General features: G+C 41.3%; 1 protein-coding gene across 1 annotated transcript in view; it reads left to right on the forward strand.

Annotated features, from left to right (window-relative positions):
- Positions 1 to 19,807, forward strand: part of ptprz1b (protein tyrosine phosphatase receptor type Z1b) — a 37,281-nt gene extending 17,474 nt beyond the window's left edge. Inside the window, exons 5-33 of the mRNA XM_062444210.1 lie at positions 1,792 to 1,943; positions 2,044 to 2,139; positions 2,244 to 2,310; positions 2,980 to 3,137; positions 4,444 to 4,594; positions 6,925 to 7,109; positions 8,127 to 8,253; positions 8,339 to 8,404; positions 8,693 to 9,183; positions 9,441 to 9,615; positions 10,252 to 10,482; positions 13,493 to 13,637; positions 13,740 to 13,831; positions 13,920 to 14,005; positions 15,256 to 15,276; positions 15,955 to 16,051; positions 16,129 to 16,211; positions 16,325 to 16,459; positions 16,792 to 16,923; positions 17,112 to 17,269; positions 17,458 to 17,593; positions 17,680 to 17,826; positions 17,958 to 18,051; positions 18,417 to 18,490; positions 18,705 to 18,833; positions 18,925 to 19,077; positions 19,205 to 19,347; positions 19,439 to 19,574; positions 19,664 to 19,807. Coding sequence (XP_062300194.1) covers positions 1,792 to 1,943; positions 2,044 to 2,139; positions 2,244 to 2,310; positions 2,980 to 3,137; positions 4,444 to 4,594; positions 6,925 to 7,109; positions 8,127 to 8,253; positions 8,339 to 8,404; positions 8,693 to 9,183; positions 9,441 to 9,615; positions 10,252 to 10,482; positions 13,493 to 13,637; positions 13,740 to 13,831; positions 13,920 to 14,005; positions 15,256 to 15,276; positions 15,955 to 16,051; positions 16,129 to 16,211; positions 16,325 to 16,459; positions 16,792 to 16,923; positions 17,112 to 17,269; positions 17,458 to 17,593; positions 17,680 to 17,826; positions 17,958 to 18,051; positions 18,417 to 18,490; positions 18,705 to 18,833; positions 18,925 to 19,077; positions 19,205 to 19,347; positions 19,439 to 19,574; positions 19,664 to 19,807 — 4,004 coding nt within the window. The remainder of the gene's footprint in view (positions 1 to 1,791; positions 1,944 to 2,043; positions 2,140 to 2,243; positions 2,311 to 2,979; positions 3,138 to 4,443; positions 4,595 to 6,924; positions 7,110 to 8,126; positions 8,254 to 8,338; positions 8,405 to 8,692; positions 9,184 to 9,440; positions 9,616 to 10,251; positions 10,483 to 13,492; positions 13,638 to 13,739; positions 13,832 to 13,919; positions 14,006 to 15,255; positions 15,277 to 15,954; positions 16,052 to 16,128; positions 16,212 to 16,324; positions 16,460 to 16,791; positions 16,924 to 17,111; positions 17,270 to 17,457; positions 17,594 to 17,679; positions 17,827 to 17,957; positions 18,052 to 18,416; positions 18,491 to 18,704; positions 18,834 to 18,924; positions 19,078 to 19,204; positions 19,348 to 19,438; positions 19,575 to 19,663) is intronic.
- Positions 19,808 to 20,589: the final 782 nt, after the last annotated feature.

Consider the following 20,589-nt stretch of genomic DNA (forward strand, 5'->3'; position numbering starts at 1 on the left):
AGAGAAGCAACCATAGGGACGGCACTTCAGAGAGCTCATGTGGAGAGAGACGGAAGATCGATTTCAAGATGCAGAGATGAAACTGAGCAACAGAAAAGAGGCAACAGCAGAGCAAGAGGGAAGTATGCATATAGAGAGAAGTAGCACTGGAGAAAATGAGGCCGATGTGAAGAGACAGTGAGATGGAAAGGCAGAATGAAGAGTGATGTCTGGACTGATAAACAAATGGAAGCTGTCTGAGCTATCATCACCATCTTTCCGATACTGTCTATACTGTGTGTGTGTGTGTGTGTGTGTGTGTGTCTATATGTTAATGGTCCTAGAATTAATCTCCTTTTCTTCTCTGTGAAGAGAGGAAATTGCATATTAGAACAGGCATTGCATTTCCGGCATGATATTATGAGAGAAATATATAGTCTCACTAAACTCAATGTCATATCCTGCTGTGAGTTATTATCATACAAACTGAGATTTAGTATCTTTTAGTGAATTTTGGACACACATAGGAAGCTGCTCAATTGTGCCTCCAAGAGGTAAATATAAAGAGTTAAAGAGAGTTTGGGGGTGATTTTATTGTCTGCTTTGATATGAGAAGCACCTTCACACAATTTGAATTAAAACTGACACATTTACACGTATTGTCTATGTGTCACTATTTTCCAAAATTTGAAACTATTCCTTTAATGGAACAATGATCCAAGTTAACACATTATCTTAAGTAACATTATCTAATGAGATACAGATGTGACCGACAGCTTGTGTTATCTCTGAGCCATTAGACGAAAGGAACATTTCAACCAAAAGTTCCAGGTACTTTGGACCCAGAGGAACTAATCTCAGGCACTAAACATAGAACTTTAAGTCCCTGTTGTACAGTCCCGTTTGCGTTCCCACCGCATCTGAGGAACCAGGTAAAGCAAATTAGTCCCATGAGGCTTTAAAAAAATATAGCCGTGTTTGAAACACAGCGCTCACACATAAGGAAAACAAGACAGATTTGTCCTGTTCTTTGTATTTACTGCTGCTTGAGTTGGATGTAATGAATGAATGAATGAGAAGGGGAAATGCAGAGGAGGAACTAATGGTCACTATATCAACAGTAAATCATTTATTGACTGTTAATTATTTGTGCTTCAGAATGTAACCGCCATGAAACAATCAGGAAATAACGTTTTATTTATCTCATTCCTCTCTACCGCCGCTCCCTACTCCATTCACTCCCTAGCTAGTGTGACCAACGCTGCTCTCTCTCTCTCTGTCTCTCATTCCCTCACTCTCAGCTCGCTTGTGCTATCTCTTTTCTTCTCGTCTTTTTTAAAATGAACCATGAAGCAGAGAACAAGGTCTAAATGTCCTCCCTTTGTCCTCAACATAAATCAATGCAATGGTACCTCCTTGTTTTATGAATGAAAAGATACACAAGTTGAAGCAGCCATGCTGTGTATGTTTCAATCAACAAAGGCCATTCCTGCAAACCCTGCTCCCAAAGTTCCTGTACTTTTGGAAAGTACTACCCCTCGAGCAGGGACTTTCTTGGATCTACCTGGAACTTTATTTAGACCCTGGTGCCTCTGAAAATGCGCATAGAGGAACTGAGTTCTTTGAAAGGTTCTTAGTACCTGGGGAAAGTTCCTGTGGTTGATATGTGGCCTTCGTTTTAGTTCTTAGTATGTATACATTATTTTTGTGAGTGTTCTTCATTTGCATTTAATGGACCCTCCCTTATTTAATCTGTAAGATGTTTAAATAAGAGGCTAAACATTTATACTGAAGTGCATGTGTGTGTTTTAGTGGCCATCAGTGTGGATGGAGAGTTCTTTGTGAGTGGAGGAGGCCTGAGCTCCAGGTTTCGTGTTGCTAGAATCACTTTCCACTGGGGGCGCTGCAATACAACTTCAGATGGGTCTGAACACAGCCTGAATGGGATGAAATACCCTCTGGAGGTAAAAAACAACAACACATCAGTCTATCCATTGACGTGTTTACCATAATTACATTTGCCATGAACTTCAGATAACCCACCTGTTTGTTGCTCTCATTCAGATGCAGATCTACTGTTACGATCCAGATGACTTCCAAACTCTTGATGAGGCCATCAGCAATGGAGGGAGGATCGCTGTGTTGGCGGTGCTCTTTGAGGTAGGTCGGCCGTTTGATTTGTGCTTCACTATCAAGGATCAGTCTGTTCCTCAAACAATAACTAATATAAAATCCACTTAAGAAGCTTATGTTCTGATTTGCAGGTCAGCCTGGAAGACAATGAGAACTTTGTTCCTATTATAGAAGCCATCAACACTGTCAGCAGGTTTGGTAAGTCATGTCTACTGTACCTCTATCCTCAACAAATAAACTAAGCAAGATGCAGACATGGTAAGCCATTCAACTGCAGGGCCTGTGTTTCTAAAATACCTTGGTTTAGTAAAGATAACTCTTGAGCAACACACTGAGCCAGCCAGCTCCAGGGATTCTGACATCTGACCTTCTAAAAGTACTGTTTCACATTATTCAAAGGTTGCAGGAAGAAAACAAACTGATGTAAATTTGACTTTTTATTCACCAGGCAAAGTCATGAAAATTTAATGAGTGAAAGAGGCAGTAATGGTGACCTGGAAGAAAGATAAGCTAATTATAATTTTAGTTTCTAATGATTGAAACAAAGCATTTCTGCATTTAAGTAAACAAAGCAACAGGTAATAACGAATTCTAAAACTTAACATGTCATCCTTTCTCTTAGTTTTACAAAATTCAACGCAAGAAGTAGCTACATTTCCAAAAATAAATGATGGATTTATAAAATGTTTGCCAACAGTAGTGGGTCAGAGCAGTATTCAGTTTAAGGATCATACAGAAATACTGGAAACGTTGCACAAAAAAATGATGCTTTTTTCTCCAATAGAATTATAATACATCTCTGAATGGCTTCCAATGAGACTCAGTTTGTATTTCACACACTAAACATGTTTGTTTGTTTTTTACCAGGTAAGAGCGGGTCGATGGAAGCCTTCACCATGCGCTCCCTGCTGCCCAATAACACTGATAAATATTACATCTACAACGGCTCACTGACGGCTCCTCCCTGCTCAGAGATGGTAGAATGGGTCGTCTTCAAACACACTGTGGCCATATCAGAAACACAGGTTAGTATGTTTATCACACCCATATACACAAGTGAAGACACACACACACACACACACACACACACACACACACACACACACACACACACACACACACACACACACACACACACACAAAAACACACATCTCTATCTCAAAAGAAGTACTGCTGTAGCTGGACTGATTAATATTGCTTTTTCATTTACCCTGCTGTTGATGAGTGAGAGTCAAACATGATTTTTGTTTGCTTTTGATCTTAATCTGAATTTTCCCTTAAAATTTTCACAGCACATCAAACAGCCATGAGGAAAAAGCTTCCTTTAAAATCAATTAAAGCATCTCTAACGACTAAATTGCATTTCTGATAAAAGCCTGCAACATTTAAACTCTCTTTTAGCAACTGACACATGGCAATCTTTTGAAATAACGAATACAGAGAAGTTCATATCAGGGTTTTTTTCCGTATTGGCATTTTATAGCAGTCATAAAATATTTCAATCTACACTGGCTTTAGTGTTCAGTCTGAAAACAACATCTACTCCAAAGTCTACACTGTTGTTGCCTGTGGTTGTCATGGCTGGTTTCAGGTCAGTTGTCTTTGACATCTGTGCACAAAAAAACAAACCTTTACACTGAAATGATGCAACGTGACAGGTTTTGTCCAATTTTAAAGTCACAGAATAGTTTTTGCAGTGGTTGTTGTTAAAAAGGCCTGTCATAGTCATACAGTGTCTGGATATCGCTCATAGCAACAATGTGACATTGTAACATCACTGCAGTTTGATTCCAGCCCGCTCTGCTCAAGATGTTTAAAGGCCCTTTTGAGGAGCAGCAGCAACTTCGGATGAAATCATCTGTGTAATAATCATTAATTATGGAGCCAAATAATGGAGAGTGAATGAGGTCATATTGTACAGTACGGTGCATATGTGTGTGTTCGTGTTTGTCTGTGTTTGCATGATTGAAACGGGGGTGGCAAGGCATGACATTTTAGCTCACCAAAAATAGAGCAGCGCTGTCTCTCTGTCTTTGCCTGGCACCAGCACAAGCCTCTTACACACACACACTCACGCACACTCACACATGCACACACACACTCTTACAGTTTAAGGTTTATTTTGGCAGCTGAATATAAACAGGGAAGATACAACAGACAGGTTTCTTTGCTTGGATTCGGTTGTTACTTTTTCTGTTCACCCTCGCTCTCTCCCTCTCTCTCTCCCTCCCTCTCTCTCTCTCTCTCTCTCTCTCTCTCTCTCTCTCTCCCTCTCTCTCTCTCGCTCTTTCTCTGTGTCTGTTTGTCTCTCTCTCTCTCTCTGGCCCCAGATTGAAGTGTTTTGCGAGGTGATGACCATGGAGCAGGCTGGATATGTGATGTTGACTGATTACCTGCAGAACAACTTCAGGGAGCAGCAGCAGCAGTTCATGGGTCAAGTGTTCGCCTCGTACACCGGAGTGGAGGACGTGCTCACGCCCAGTACGTCTTCACCCACCCAAACATGATGTTTACCAGCCTTCACCAGCCGGTTTTTACACACATTTAAACTCAGATTGAATCATTTCACTCAGGGAACAACATTACAACAATATAGTCTTCCAGAAATGAGAGGAAGATGTCTGAATTAACTGTTAGTTTTCTAAATGCTTTTATTTGTATGTATCAGCTGTTGGTTAATAGTAATAAGCAGGGAATCACTGCCTTGCTCAATAGCACCATGGTGATTCTTTCACATTTTATGGCATTTCTGATTTATTTGTGTAAGATATCACAACGCTTGATGTTGTGGCTTCATTGTACAGTATGCACCTTATCTCACTGATCCAGATAAATAGATAGATAAATGGATAGATACAGTAGATAGATAGATAGATGGTTAGATATATGGATAAATGGATAGACAGATAGATAGATAGATAGATAGATAGATAGATAGATAGATAGATAGATAGATAGATAGATAGATAGATAGATATTTTATTGATCCTTCACAGGAAATGACTTGTCTTTACAGCAGCTACATCCACACTTAAGACAGCCACACATAACATCACATAGAAAGACATTTCTAACCTTCCAATGGAAAAAACAAAAACATTATTACTAAAAATATCCAAAAGTTGTATAAATAAAACAAATATAAGTGTAAAAAAAAAAAACTCTGTGTGCAAAAAGTGACAGTAAAAGTGCACTGCAGTATCTAAAAAATATCTAAAAGATATAACAGGTCCAACACTACAATTGTTACAATTATGACTACTTCAGGAAGTGCATGGGGCAGTTAATTAGCATCTTGTCTGTGTTAGATATGATAAGTTGCCGCACTGCTAAGTTGAGTCTGCTTTTAAACCAACTTGTGTTTAAGTGGTATCTAAGTGCTTTTATTGACCTCTGGTGACCTCTTGTAACATGTGGTGGTCTTATTGAGACAAGAAGCTGTTTTTTGTACACTAGAGAAATGTCTCTGTTGTAGTAATATATCACTCGTTTGCCCTTTTATGGAGTCAACTTAAGCTCAGTGGAAAGTAAGCATGAAAAACAAGAACAACAACAAAAATAATGAATTCTGATGTAATTAAATAAAAATGATCATGAACCCAAAATAATAATTAGGAATTATAATAACGCAATTAACATCATAAGCAAAATAAATGAAATGGTAAGCAATTTCTCTAATTATTGACAGTATAAACTAATTAACATTGTCTGAACATTATGCTGCCTTTACATAATTTCCACCATCGCTCTCAGTTCTGTATGTGTTAGTCTTATGGCTTTCTGTGCTGAGCCTCTCATAGTCCACCTAGTGAATGTTGTCATCTTACAATAACTAAGAACAGAAAGCAAAGGTGGCAAAGATACAAACAAGTCAAAAGAAAATCTTGTTTTAACAATGATTGTTTTCATTTAGCGTATTATTTGTTCAGCTTCTTTGCTTGGAGCTGAAAAGTCATGTACCATCACTTGCCTGCTCAGTAAGTTTTAGCTGTAAAACAAAGGCAAAGTTCTCGGCAGCAAAGTTTTGCCTGAGAAGGCGCTATTGATCATCTCCCCGCAGATACAGCTTGTTATGATTTTGTGCTTTTTTCCCCTTATTTGGGCTTTAAGAGTCCAGAATCTGCTCTTCTCCAATGCTCTTAATCTTTTCACCCATCTAATTTATATTATATTTTGGGCAGCATGGTGGTAAAAATTGAATTCGCCTCTAAGGGATCAATATAAATATAACATTATTAGTCTTGTTTTTTTTTCCTGGCCTGAAAATATTACCCATCTTGTGCTTTCTCTGTTGCAGTAACCCTGTCCTCCAAGGTGAGCCTAGTCATGATCATCAAACGATATAATTCACTACGCTCTCCATCTTCATGAGCGACCCTCAAGTAAAGTGGTTCTTTTGGGTTGCCAGGGAGCTCCACTTTGTAGTTCAGTACGCCCTCTCTTCTCAGCGCAGGCAATTTATTTTGCAGCTCTTTTTGAAATTGAAATAAAGTATTCAGAAATTCAGAAAAGGGTCTTTTTGCCTGTAACAAATTTATGCACCCACTCCCAAACACACACACACACACACATACACCCCTCCTGCTTATTACCCCACTCACCTTCTGAGCTTTTTGAAATGTATTCCTATTTTATTCCATTTTCAAAGCAGTCGACTAATACGGAGTCACCTTCAGCAACACTGAACTTAATGTGACATTTTTCACCATTTCTGTGCTGTTCTTATTAAGATGTCCTGTTGTTTTTCAGGCTTCTTGAACTTCACCCATCAAAAATCAACCTTTCTCTTCTCTTTTTTCTGCCGTCTCTAGCCTGCAGCTTGGAGCCAGAAAACGTTCAGGCTGATGCCCAGAACGACACAACCATTGTGGTGACGTGGGAGCGTCCCCGCGTGGTTTACGACACGACCATCGACTGGTACACCGTCACTTACCAGAGGCTGCAGGGCCGAGACCAGGCCAAGCAGGAGTACAGGACCGACGGGGACCAAGACGTGGTATGAAACATCTTAAAAACTGAACCAACACACAAATACACTCACCTTTCAAATGTCAATTCAACTAGTATCATGGACCATTACACACTCCACAGTGGTAAAGAGTTCTAACAGTGATTTGTTAGAATATGTCCATCCACTTTCAGTCACCGTCTGTCAGACTCATGTTATGCCTGCTGTTGGAATCTAGTTGATCAGTGTGAGTGATTGATTGACTGTGATGATCAATGTTGACCTCTTAACGGGTCACTGAGTGTCCCTTAATGTGACCTGCAATATCTGTGTATGTGTATATACTGTATACAAGTGTGAGTCAGAGTGTAAGTGCACAAGCCTTTGCATGTACTGTACAGTATGTACTGTACCTCAGTACATGTTATCAATATTCAGACCAATACACAATAACATTATTTAATCCTGTTTATAAATTGAAAACCTCACTTTTGGTTTTGTTGACATCATTTTTTCTTACATATAGTTTTTATTTTAGTGTCATTTGCAGTGTAAGTTTGGTACTTTTATTAAGGTTTTACTCTTTTTATGCACATTGTTATTTTTCAAAGGGTTAGCATATTAATAAAGGATTACAGCGATATTAATAAACACATTTGTAGCTTGTGCTTTACAGTAAATCATGCATTAAACAACATTAACATTTTTTAACACAAATATAAATAATGTAAACACTTAATGAAAAGGAGAATTATTTATGAATTTGAAACTGTAAACCCAGTGGTGATGCAAAATATATGAGATGCACTCAAGCATAATATAATAGTCTTTAAGTAAAAGTAATTAGCGTGTATACAACAAAGAAATGTATTCTCATTAAAAAAAACCTGTGCATTAACAGTAATATTCATGATTTCTACAGTCGGTCTTATACAAAAACAGCAGAGTTATGAAGGCAGTGTTTTGAAGGAAGTGAAAGATGTGATATAATTAGAGTCTAAAACAGTAACAGTGAACGGACATTTCACAGCTGAGCTATTTAAATGTACCTCTATGACTTCACAGGGAGCCATCATCTCCAGCCTGCTGGCCAACAGTAGCTATGTGGTTCAGGTGGTGGCTGTTTGCACCAACGGACTCAGAGGACGATGGAGCGACCAGATTATAGTGGACATGCCGTTAGAAGACCCTGGTACAAACACACTCACTCACACAAAGAGTATATATTTGAGTCCACTATAATAGTAAGTAAGTCTTTATTTCTTTTCTCTCTGTAGAAAGTGATTCAGATCCTGACAGTGTTACTCAAGACATGGAGGGCATCAGAGAGGTAGGTCATGACTGTGTGTGTGTGGTTGCCACTCATTCATTTTGCAGAATTATTTTGCAGGGCTGATGTTTTTCTCTGTTTTCAATCATATCAGTGAACGTAATTATTATGCAAATCATTTTAAGTGTGTCAGTAGAGGCTGGTGTTTGAGTGTTTGGAGAGGAGCACAAAAGGTTACGTGGGACATTCCAGCATGTTTAGGAGAGATTACGAAAAACAGGAAAAAGATTGTGATAAAGCCTCCTGTGATACAACACCGCATAGTAGTGTTTTTATTTCTCGTGGAAGGTCTTACCTAAAGGCAGAAGGGAGAAGCCAGAGAACCTGAATCAGCTGGATTTGATTCCTGAGGACCACAGCCCAGTGGAGGAGACCCCTGTCGAGCAGACCAGAGTTTACCAGAACCAACCCACTCACTATTCCCAGCCCGGAGACCAAACCCAGGCAAACCTGAACCTACCGGTCCAGGTCAGCACGCGTTCGACCCCAAAGACTCCCCCCGAGTCTGCTGTTCTACAGAAAACTCGACCCAACCAGTACATGAAAAAGAAACCGGACCGAAGCAAGTCTAAACCCAATATTATTATGGACCAAAACAGTATTGATGAAGACCAGAGGATCCCAACACAGCGGCCGTTTACTAATCCAGGTTTTGACGGCAACAGCGCAATCTGGGTGACTGAGGTCACTGAGCAGCCGGGCTTTCTGTTTCCAGTTGCTCGGACCACCACCCTGCCGACAATCCGCCGTCAAATCACAGAAGAGGCATCGTTGTCAGAGTTACCACATCAGGTAGTAATTCCCTCTTTTTTTCTCCTCTTGAACCTAATTAAATTGAATAACGTTTATGTAATAATGTAATAATGTTTAAACAAATGATCGGGACATAAAATTTTAATGAGTTGTTAGTGGGTCCTAAAGCACCAGAGCTGAAGGTTTTATCTCAACCCAGTTCAAAGATATGCGTCATGTTCTGGTGGTTTATTCAGCCAGGAACCTCAATAAGAGCCACTCTGTTTGTTTTTGTGCACTGCCGGTTTTATTTGCAGTCAGGGGATCACGGTCCACCAGATCAAAGTGGCCTCCCTTCTCCCCCGTCGGACCTCTACACCCCTCCTGTGGAGGACATCCAAGTCACAGATATCTTCTATGAAGACACAGACAACAGCTCTCCACTCGAAACCCTCACCTCCTCTCCAACAGCGTCTGCTGTCGCGCCGCCAGGTCAGATTTGATTGGGAGAGCTTTTTCCCTTCTCTGCATTCATGTTAGAGGAAAAAAAGCTGCTACTGTAGCTTTTCGAGGAGTGCAAGGGAGGAATTTAAGCTCATGAATGTTTAAATAGGTACCAGCAGAAGATTTTGTTCCACAGGACCCTTGCCACTTAACTTAAGTAATCATCATTATAATGAATGTGAAGATGTGTTTAAGTCCCTTCCTTTAATGAGTATTTATACTGAATTCTCCAGGATTACTCAGTACATATTATGTCAGAAAATAATGAATTTTGTTTAGTTTTTGGACTTTTTGTAGTATTTGAAAATGTATATGCAGCATTCTGGGTCTATGCTAGCTGAGCAAATCTGTATGCATGACACACATGATAAAATAAAATCATTCATGTGATATTTAATGTGATGTGATGTTTCAATATGTCTCTCCACATAACAACCTACATCCCTTTCCATCTTTACATCATGGCACGTCACATTACCTCATGCAGACATCACGCCACGTCTCATCATGCTACATCATGTCATTGTCACGTCAGGCCATGGGATATTGTAGCACAGCAGGTATCGCATTGTGTATCGTTGCACCAGCCAGGTCGTCATCATTCTATTTATTTTTAACCAACAGGTAATGAAAAGGACAAAGGCAACATGCAGTCCTCTGCAGACAGTGAAACCCTTGTGAACAAACCTCTACCAGAAACCATCACCTCAGTTTCCTCCGCCCCCTCTTCCCCTCTGTGGAGCACAGAAAGGACGGCAACTGTCAGCAACACCCTCGCTGATTCGGTCTACAAATCATTCACCTCCTCCTCTCTCCTCAGGGTGCTGATGCATACAACCCAGCCCATGTTCAACGGTAAGATGAAACATCCAAGAACAGCCTTTTGTAGCACGACCCAGGACTTGTACTTTTTACACATTTTATAATGTTCTTACATTTTTGGCTTTTGAAATATATATCATATACCATTAGAGACAGATTAAACTCCCTATGAAAAGTGGCTATGACTTTACAATATGCTGCATGGTATGAATAAATGCTCTTGGTGGTGGGTTGAAAGCTGGGACTTAATTGTGGTGGATAGTTGCCTTTCTCCTGTAATGGCCTGCTACTGTTCAGCTAATCACTGCTACGCTCTGTGAACATGGCAGTGTTTTGTATGGTGGCTAGATGTTGATAATGTCGGTGGTGGTGGTAATGATGATTGTCGAAAAGAATAATGGAGCTTTAATGATGATGTGAGCGATAATCAGCAGCTTCCTAATTCGCAGACTTGCCTGTCAGAAATGACGCATGCTTGACTCTCCCTAAAATCTTTCGGCATGTAACTCCACATGAGGTCATATTTTTCCTGGCTCTATAATCTGCTTGAATCCACTCAAGCTCTGTGATTGGCATCTACTTCGGACCCCTCTGGATAGGCGTTTTTTTCTGTGGCTCAAGGGCGCACTCTGGTGGTTGTTTTCTTTCTTCTGCAATGTCCATTTATGTCTCTTCAAGCAGAAATTCAGTCATTTCCTATATCTGACTTACTTCTTGCATACTATGTACAGTTTGGGCATGATTATGACAGGAGCTCTTTTTTTGCTCAGTTTTTGTCATTGGCTTTGGCTTTTCTTTCAGCGCATACACCCAAGTCTAAGTTTAAGGAGTCAACTGTTGTCCAGTCGTCTGGCCTAACAGATATCTTGCCTAGTGGAGTGACAGTCAACCCTGCAAACCCTGCAGTTCCTATCCCAGATGGGGGATTCCCTGCAGATTTATTCAGTGTCACGCCTCCATCGCTCAAGCCTTTTAATGAATACACCAGCATTTCCCATCCCTCTCCTCCTTCCCTCCCCGGAGATAAGAGGAGTGGCATTATCTTTCATCATAATGACAAGTCCTCTGAAGAGCGCTCTATTGTCTCTGACATCTCTATCACTTTGGGCTCTCAGGCTCACTTAAGCCCTGCATATTCTCTTTCTTTTTTTCCTGATTCTGACTTGAGTACCATCAACATATCAGAAACAAACACTGTCAAAAGAAATACCCGAAATTTTTCTCATACTCAAGCTAATAGTAGGATTCACGATGGTCTGAACATCTTTGTACGATCACACAATGAAGAGGACTCCAGGACAAATAGACATAAAGGAGACCACATCTACACTTCAGCCACTTCTTACTTTGATTCTAAAGGTTCAACTTTGCCCCGACTTTCTAAATCAGACGAAACCAACACAGAAGGAAGTGGATCAGGCTTTGGTTTTTATAGCAACAGGTTCAATCAGGCATTAGATGGAACTCCTACAGTAAAGACTGTTTTCTCTACTAGTAGTTCAATCGAAATCTTCAAGGTGGATGATTTGGGGAAAAAGAGTAAATCAATAGGAAGTGAGATGGCTATAGTGGGGAGAGGAAGCAAAATAGGTAGCAAAAGAGAAATAAAAGTGAAGGAACATGAGTTAGGTGGTGAGGATGAACAAAAACAAGGAGAAGGAAAGTGGGAAAAGGTGGATGGTGAAGGTTTTGAGCGAGACAGACAGCTCAATAACACAGCAGGTCGTAACATGCTGCAAGAAAAAGAAAGAGAAAGTAAAGGTGAGACTGTAGAAGGAAACAGAGTATACACTGAGACTGGCAGTGGGGCTGAAATCAGGTCTGAGACGGTTTCTAGCTGGTCTGAGGATGTCAGTGGTTCTGGAGAGGGTGGTGGAGATGGAAAAGAAGATGGTAAAGGAAGCAACGATCCACTTCTCTTTGACGGTATCGGAAAGGGAAAGGGAACGAAAGATAGTGAAGGTAAAGAAGATATCAAAGGTGGTGATGGAAGTTCAGACAACAATGAAGTTGAATCTGGAAGAAGAAATGGTCTGCAGGTGCCTGTAAGTCCAAATAAACCTACAACAGAATACCCTCTGTTTGGCAGCAGTGATGATAATGGCAACGGTGGTGGTGATGGAGATGATGAAGAGGATCACGCTACAAGTCTTGACAGTGGAGTTGTCTTTGGTAGCTCTACTTTTGTGGACAACAGGGAGGGTAAACAAAGCGGAGGTCTGGAGAATGAAGAATACATGGAAAACAGAGGGGCAGGTGTAGCTGGAGAGAGTTTTCAGGAGTTGTCAAGTGTGGACGGGTTGTTGTTTAAAGCTGGAAGTCCAATATTGGGGAGTCTCGTTCCTCTGCTCAGACTGACAGGCGCCAACAAAGCTGTGGAGGAACAATCGGAAGGTAAATGGTACACGATGCTTAGCTTTTCTTTAGCTGTGCCTCTTTGTGGCAAAATGTGACAAGACAGTCTCCCATACACAAATTCAGTTAAAAGTAAGACCCAGCAGAGGTTCTTCACATATACTTATAAAAGGGCCAAGAAATCTCCTAAAACTGCTGGACACTGTTTATGCAAAAGTCACATTGACAGGACTAAATGGTTGATTAGTTAGGGACTATTTTCAGTCCCCCAACAAATACACATTTGGTGCATCTCTGAGTATCTACAGCAGCAAGAAGCTGTACGTGGGATTGAATCAATACAAACTAAAGTGCCAAAACATGCCAAAAGTATTCAATTAACATTATTTTAATTAATAACAACAATGACACAAAATAATATGATATATCAGCTTTTTTTCAGCTTCATCCTTAAACAATGGTCAGAATGGTTTGAAATAATTTGTAAAGCATGTACTCTTTTCTCTGCTCTGTAAATTTTTAACAGCTGTTTTTAAAAATATATAAACTTACTTACTGGTATGATCCATGTGTCTCCTTTTCCTCTGTCTCCTGCTCTCTTGCTGTCTGACTCTCCCACGCTCTATCCTTCTTTCTTTCTCTTCCCATTTGACTCAACCCTACTTTTTTCAACTGTCATCTCTCTTAGAGGGCAGCAACAGCAGCCATGAGTCTCGTATCGGGCTGGTGGGGGGTGTGGAGAGAGAGAAGAGGACGGTCATTCCTCTGGCTGTTGTCTCCACTCTCACCATCCTCTGTCTGCTGGTACTGGTGGGCATACTCATCTACTGGAGGTATAGACACACACACACACACACACACACAAACACAGGGTCAACATCTTTCTTCATCAGTTTCACCTGCATGCTTCACTTCTGGCTCGTTTTGTGTCACAGAAACTGTTTCCAGACCGCTAATTTCTACCCAGATGACAACACATCACCTAAAGTCATATCTGCTCCATCTACACCCCTGCTGCTGGCCACAGGTAACACACAAACACACATACACACATTCAAACGACTATATATATATATCTACCATTACAATAGCAAACATTTACTCTTGTGTTCCAGATGGCCACGAGCCGCTGACAGTGAAGCAGTTTGTAAAGCACGTCATGGAGCTCCACACCACCAACACCTTCACCAAGGAGTTTGAGGTGTGTAGGATGTTTGTGATTTGAGTTTATAAGAAAATGTATGTGGCCTCTTTTTATCGAGAGGGGAACATGAACTAAAAATTGATGTTAGATAGATCCTCTGTTGGGATATTTCCACCATGAAATCAGGATCATAGGATTACTGTAGACAGTGCCTCATCTGTCAAAGCTCCTTAATGCTCTTCCATTTCTCTGTTAACATCATTTAGCATAAGCGTTGATGTGTAACATCCATCTAAGCCAGTTATGCATTATAACAGTATTAAGGAAGAGTGGTACTAACCACGGCAGTGCTACTTGGTTTCCACCCCCACATCCTCTCAGTCAGATTCCAAATTCAAACACACAAACAAATCAAACTGTAGACTTCAAATTTGACAGGCAGGTTTACACAAATCAGGACAGATTGTTAAAAACTACCTGTCAGGTTTTTAAACTCATGAAGTTTCCATCTGTGCTTGTTTTAGGATGTGCAGCGAGGTTTTTTCTAAATGTTTCATGTGGAGTTTTGACACATTTGAATGTTGGTTACGTGCTTGAGAGCAGCCTGTGGGTTAGTTTCAACAATAGGTACATCTGCATGGCATTAGTCACCCGTGTTTTCCTAGCATGGACCTCCTGAGTAACACACATACACACACACACACACACACACACACACACACACACACACACACACACACACACACACACACACACACACACACACACACACACACACACACACACACACACACACAGAGATAGGAAATGTATTGTGTTCAAATTGTCCAGTGTATTTGTATGTCTGCACTCTGTGTGACAGCCTTTTCTGTAGCTGCAGCAGCAACTCTATTTGCTTAAATTTACGCCAATTTACATTTCATTTAAAAAAAAGATAAGACACTACATTGAGGGAGCATAGAGGCAGGTCACAGTCTTGATTGGTAATTACACACTTTTGGGTCTAAATGTAAATGATGTCTTCATGCTATGTCACAGTGTAGAATAGAGGGACATGGCTAGTATGGGTAAAGCTAAGAGTACAGAGCTCAGATGGGAAAATCAGTGTATTTCCCCACTTAGCGCTGCCTTTCTGTGTGTATCTGATCCCCATATTCCTGTACCTGCACTGACTCCCTGTCTGTCTGTCTGTCTGTCTGCCTGTCTGTCCGTCATCTTGCTCCCCCTCCCCTTCGTCCCTCCCACTCTCCTTTCACCACTTCCACCACCATCGTCGTGCTTTCCGCATCCTCACCACCCTCCATTAGATTGTCAAAGAATCCTATGAGGTAAGACACTTACCACCCGTCTACAGTTGCAGAGGTGTTCTTTTTCTTCTCCTTTTGCACAATTCAGGAAGTTTGTTTAAAGGTTTTGAAACCTCCGTTTCTTTATACAGCTTGCATCATGGGTATTTCAGATGTAATACTGAATCTAGGTATTTTGCAGTTAAGTGTGCACAAATTTCAAGTTTTGGCGATTCAGTATTTCAGGCAGGCAGAGCTGCTTTTCTTTGCTGCTATGTGCCTATGTGTTTTCAGTCTGTATTAGAAGTTTATTTACAGACAAACAGACAGTTTTAATAGTTCACTCAATTTTATGGAGACTAAGTGTCTATAAGGTTTATAATTATGAAATAAAGATGTAAATTCTACCATCCCTGCAATTGCACATTATGTTTTTGTCTGAAACTTTAATGGTCAAGAAATGGTCCCGTCGTAGCAGTAGCTTACATTTAAATCAACAAAATTGCTGTTATTTCTTCCATACACAACCGTTTTTCTTATTTCTGGTGATTTCATTCATTAAGTGCTCATTTCTTGTTATTATTTTTGTCATGTTACAAACATTTAGTGCAGGCTAGTACAAGATAATAAACCCTGCTTGCCCAGAAGATAAACAGCCATATATCTTCTTCTGCACGTTTAACCTAATATTTATGTGTTGTATATTGTGTGGTGTTTTAGGAGGTGCAGGTGTGCACGGTGGACATGGGCATCACCGCTGACAGCTCCTCTCACCCCGACAACAAAAGCAAGAACAGATACATCAACATACTGGCCTGTATGTCACTGTTCAGCATTTACATTATTGTATAAGCTAAATGGATAAAGCTGATTAAGTGTTTTTTCCTCTGGCAGACGATCACAGTAGAGTGAAGCTCTCCAACAGCTTGGACAGAGATGGCAAATGCGGCGACTACATCAACGCTAACTTTGTCGATGTAAGTATATATTTGTCAGCGTTGCATGTTAATAGACAGACTGATCGGAGAGGTTTACAGTTACACGTTATATCCTCTGGCTTTTCTTGACCAAATAGCCGTTTCCTCTGCAGGGTTACGAGCGAACAAGGGCGTACATCGCAGCTCAGGGGCCTCTCAGAGCAGGCAGGGAAGACTTCTGGAGGATGATCTGGCAGCAGAACGTTGGAGTAATCGTCATGATCACCAACCTCAAGGAGAAAGGACGGGTAGGAGGTCACTCTGCTGCTGCTTCAACACAAGCTCCTCCACAGAGATGTGTAAACATTTAATGTGAGCTGGCAATATGAGCCTGTCTTTGGCACCCAGCCCCAGTCTCACTGATTACGTAGGACACAAGGCTTTTCAACTACACCGTATAAATGGATACCTTCATATTAAAAAGGCTACATTATTTCCTGTTTTTTAACAACAATTGAGATCTATGGCTCACAGGAATAATCAGGCTTTGGTTACAGTCATATCAGTTACCATTTCTTCTAAATTCTCACTCCATTAGTAACTTGCTCCTGTTTTGATTTATTTTTTCATCTTTCTACAGACTAAATGTGATCAGTACTGGCCGGGAGAGAACCAGGAGGAATATGGTCCATACCAGGTGACACTGAAAAGCAGCAAGAGCCTCGCTTACTACACACTGAGGACGTTTACTATCAGAGATACCACAAATAAGGTGCTTCACATACACACACACACACACACACACACACACACACACACACACACACACACACACACACACACACACACACACACACACACACACACACACACACAGTTTCTCCTTGTCCAACACACACATACAGCAACAACAAACACTGTGAGTTTGGGGTTTAGTTCCAAACTTCTCTGGTCTCATAGGTGTCTCAGAGGAGAGTGGAACACACGGTCCTGCATTACCACTACACCCAGTGGCCAGACATGGGCGTCCCAGAATACACTCTGCCTGTCCTGTCCTTCATCAGAACGTCCTCTCGGGCCCGGACACAGGAGATGGGACCTGTCCTGGTACACTGCAGGTAGAATGTGTGTGTGTGTGTGTATTTATAAGTGTATGTGTGCGTGTTGAAATGACAGATTCTTCTTTGGTACTGAAAAAAACCTAAAGAAAATCTACCAGTTACTAATTCACTTTTCTTTATGTAGCCCGATATCACAAATATTGAATGTACATGTGTGTGTGTGTGTGTGTGTGTGTGTGTCACAGTGCTGGTGTAGGAAGAACAGGAACCTACATCGTGATAGACAGCATGCTGCAGCAGATTCAGGATCAGGGGATGGTTAACGTTCTCGGTTTCCTGAAACATGTGCGGACTCAGAGGAACTTCCTGGTTCAGACGGAGGTAAGCACACACACACACGCACACACAGTGGTGTTTTCACTGGAGTTCACCCTTATTACATTCAACATACTGTCTCTTTGTTCTAGGAGCAGTACGTGTTCATCCATGATGCTCTGGTGGAGGCCATTATGAGTCGTGACACCTCTGTGACCTCTGACCACCTACACACTTACGTCTCTGACCTCTTGACCCCAGGAGCGTCAGGAAGGACACGCATGGACAAACAGTTCAAGGTACATACAGTACAATGCTTCCCTTTTCCCCACATTGCATAAACATTGTAGCTTAATATTAGACTATTAAAATGTCACCACACTCATTTGAATGTATTTGAATGTAACTGAGTGTCTTTGTTGTGTTTCAGTTGATCAGTCAGCGTCAAGCCAAGCACGCTGACTACAGCACTGCTCTGAGAGACGGCAACGCAGAGAGGAACAGAGCCAGAGCTCTGATGCCTGGTAAGCAGGGCCAGACTACTAACTGGATAACTACCCCAGGACCCCAGACCTCCAAATGCCCCCTAAAAGCCCTAAGCCCATTATGTGGCGGTTAGTTTGTTGTAATTTGATGAATTTTAGCTTTATAACAAAAATCTTGCACTGAATAATGATGTGGATGAGGGTCATGGTGTCCTGCAATGAGAGTTTGGGAAGTTTTATCACACTTGTGTCAGTGGTTAATTGTAGTTCAAGAGCACATGACAGTTGATGTGATTGTTGGTTCATTAGTTATTTAGGTGAAATGGAAAAGAGGGTCACACTATGCAAAGTTTCATATTTTCAGGTGTTATGTTGCTAACTCACGTCTCTGTGTTTTTGTACAGTGGAGAGATCAAGAGTCTGTCTGACCGCTTCAGACTCAAACTCCACCGGCTACATCAACGCTTCCTACGTCCTGGTAAAACAACCTCAAATTGTGTGTTTATTACCATTTTTAAAGGAAACTTTTCTGTTTAAAAAAAACAAAACACCTTTACTGAATCAAAAACTAAAATCTTTGGCAGCCACCTTTTTCTGAACAGTGCTATATAACTCATGAAGTCATGGATCCAGGCTAGTTCCTGGAAACATGAGGTGCTGCTGGTATTTTGATGGTATTCGTGTGTTCACAGGGACATCACCACAGTAGAGAGTTCATAGTGAGCCAGACTCCTCTGAGCAGCACGGTGGCAGACTTCTGGAGAATGATCTGGGAACACAACACACACACTGTTGTCCGTCTGCCCGACACACACAGTCAGGTATAATATACACACACACACACACATACTCTATATAGTATGTATAAAATGCTTATAAACACACACTTATTAGCTTTCCTTTTTATCTCAGAGTGAAGCAGCAGAGGCTTGTGTGTACTGGCCCAGTAAAGACCAGCCAATGAGCTTTGAGGGTTTTACCGTGTCATTCTCGGGGGAGGAACATGTAACTCTGTCCAATGATGAGAGACTTTTTGTGCAGGACTTTACAGTGGAGTCTCTACAGGTAGCAAACGCACACCAACACACACACTGAAATTCACTTCATGCACTCATCTTGATGTGCTCAGGCCTTACATATGGATATTTGCCATATAAATACATTTAAAGACTGATTCTCTGCATCCATTTAGAACAATTACGTGTTGGAGGTGCGTCAGTACAGCGCCTCCTGCTGGCCCAACCCGGACAGCCCCATCAGCAACAGTTTCGATATGGTCAACACAGTCAGAGAGCACAGCAGATGCACAGATGCACCTACAGTCGTACATGACCCGTGAGTACAACACAGACAGGACTCATGTGACACTTTTTTTTAACTTCTTTGCAAAGGTACATTTTCTATGTGTGTGTTTTTGTGTGTGTAGGTTGGGAGGTGCTACATCCGGGCTGTTCTGCGCTCTCACCACCCTGTCCAGCCATCTAGAAGAGGAGGGAGCAGTAGACGTCTACCAGGTGGCACGAATGACCAACCTCATGAGGCCCGGTGTATTTAATGATGTAGTAAGTAATGACACACACACACACACACACAATATTCCACACTCTAATATAGCAGGTGCAGACTTGAACACGCGTTTGGGATCTTACAGGAGCAGTACCAGTACCTGTATCGAGCTGTGCTGAGTCTGGTGAGCAGCCAGGAAGACCAGAGAGCCTTGCAGAGTCCGGAAACCAACGGGTCCGTACCGCTGGGGCAGACCAACATCGCCGAGAGCCTGGAGTCACTCATGTAGTCACACGCACACTCTCACACACACACACGCACGCACACATACACAGGCACATACTCATAAGCAGGCATTCACACGTGTCCCATACGCACAGCATGCATCATACAGTGCTGTGGTGACTGAGCTTCAGCCTGATATACGTGATGACAGGAGGAACACCGTCATCTGTGTGTCTGTGGTTTAAAGCTGTGTCCGCTGAGCATGCACAATATAATCATTCTTATAATTCAGAATATTTTTTAAAATGTAGTAAACCAAGCAAGTCTATATCTTGAATACATGAGCTGTCAGATATTGTGTAGTGACAGTACTCAAAAGCTTTTTGCCATTTAAGTGGTTCCTTTCTACAGATTGGATGTCTCTTTGGAGAGCTCATTAAACACGTCTGGAGGGCTTAAACACATCATTAAAAGTGTCATTCTCTCACTGTCAGGATAATGTTCCTGACCTGATTACACACCATACCGTCAGTGTTGGCATGCACAGCGGACAAAGCTACACAAATCACACCAGAGACACTTTTTTTTTTTTTTAAATCAACCCTCACATCATTACGTGAGGGAAAAAAAGTTTCACTGCCTTTTGATCGCAAACTTTTCCAGCTTGTGTGTCTGTTGCTGCTCATCAGCGTGGAGCTCAAACACTTCCTGAGAGAAGGCCAAACTTCTCTTTAGGAGTTTCTTTAAAGCTAAATAAATATTTGAATAAATATTTAAATAAAAAATAATTTCTGCCAAGAATTCCTTTCTCAATATTTGATTTGAAATTTTTCTTTCTTGATAAAT

Source organism: Scomber scombrus, chromosome 22 (genome assembly GCF_963691925.1).
Source record: "Scomber scombrus chromosome 22, fScoSco1.1, whole genome shotgun sequence".
Lineage (NCBI taxonomy): Eukaryota > Metazoa > Chordata > Actinopteri > Scombriformes > Scombridae > Scomber > Scomber scombrus.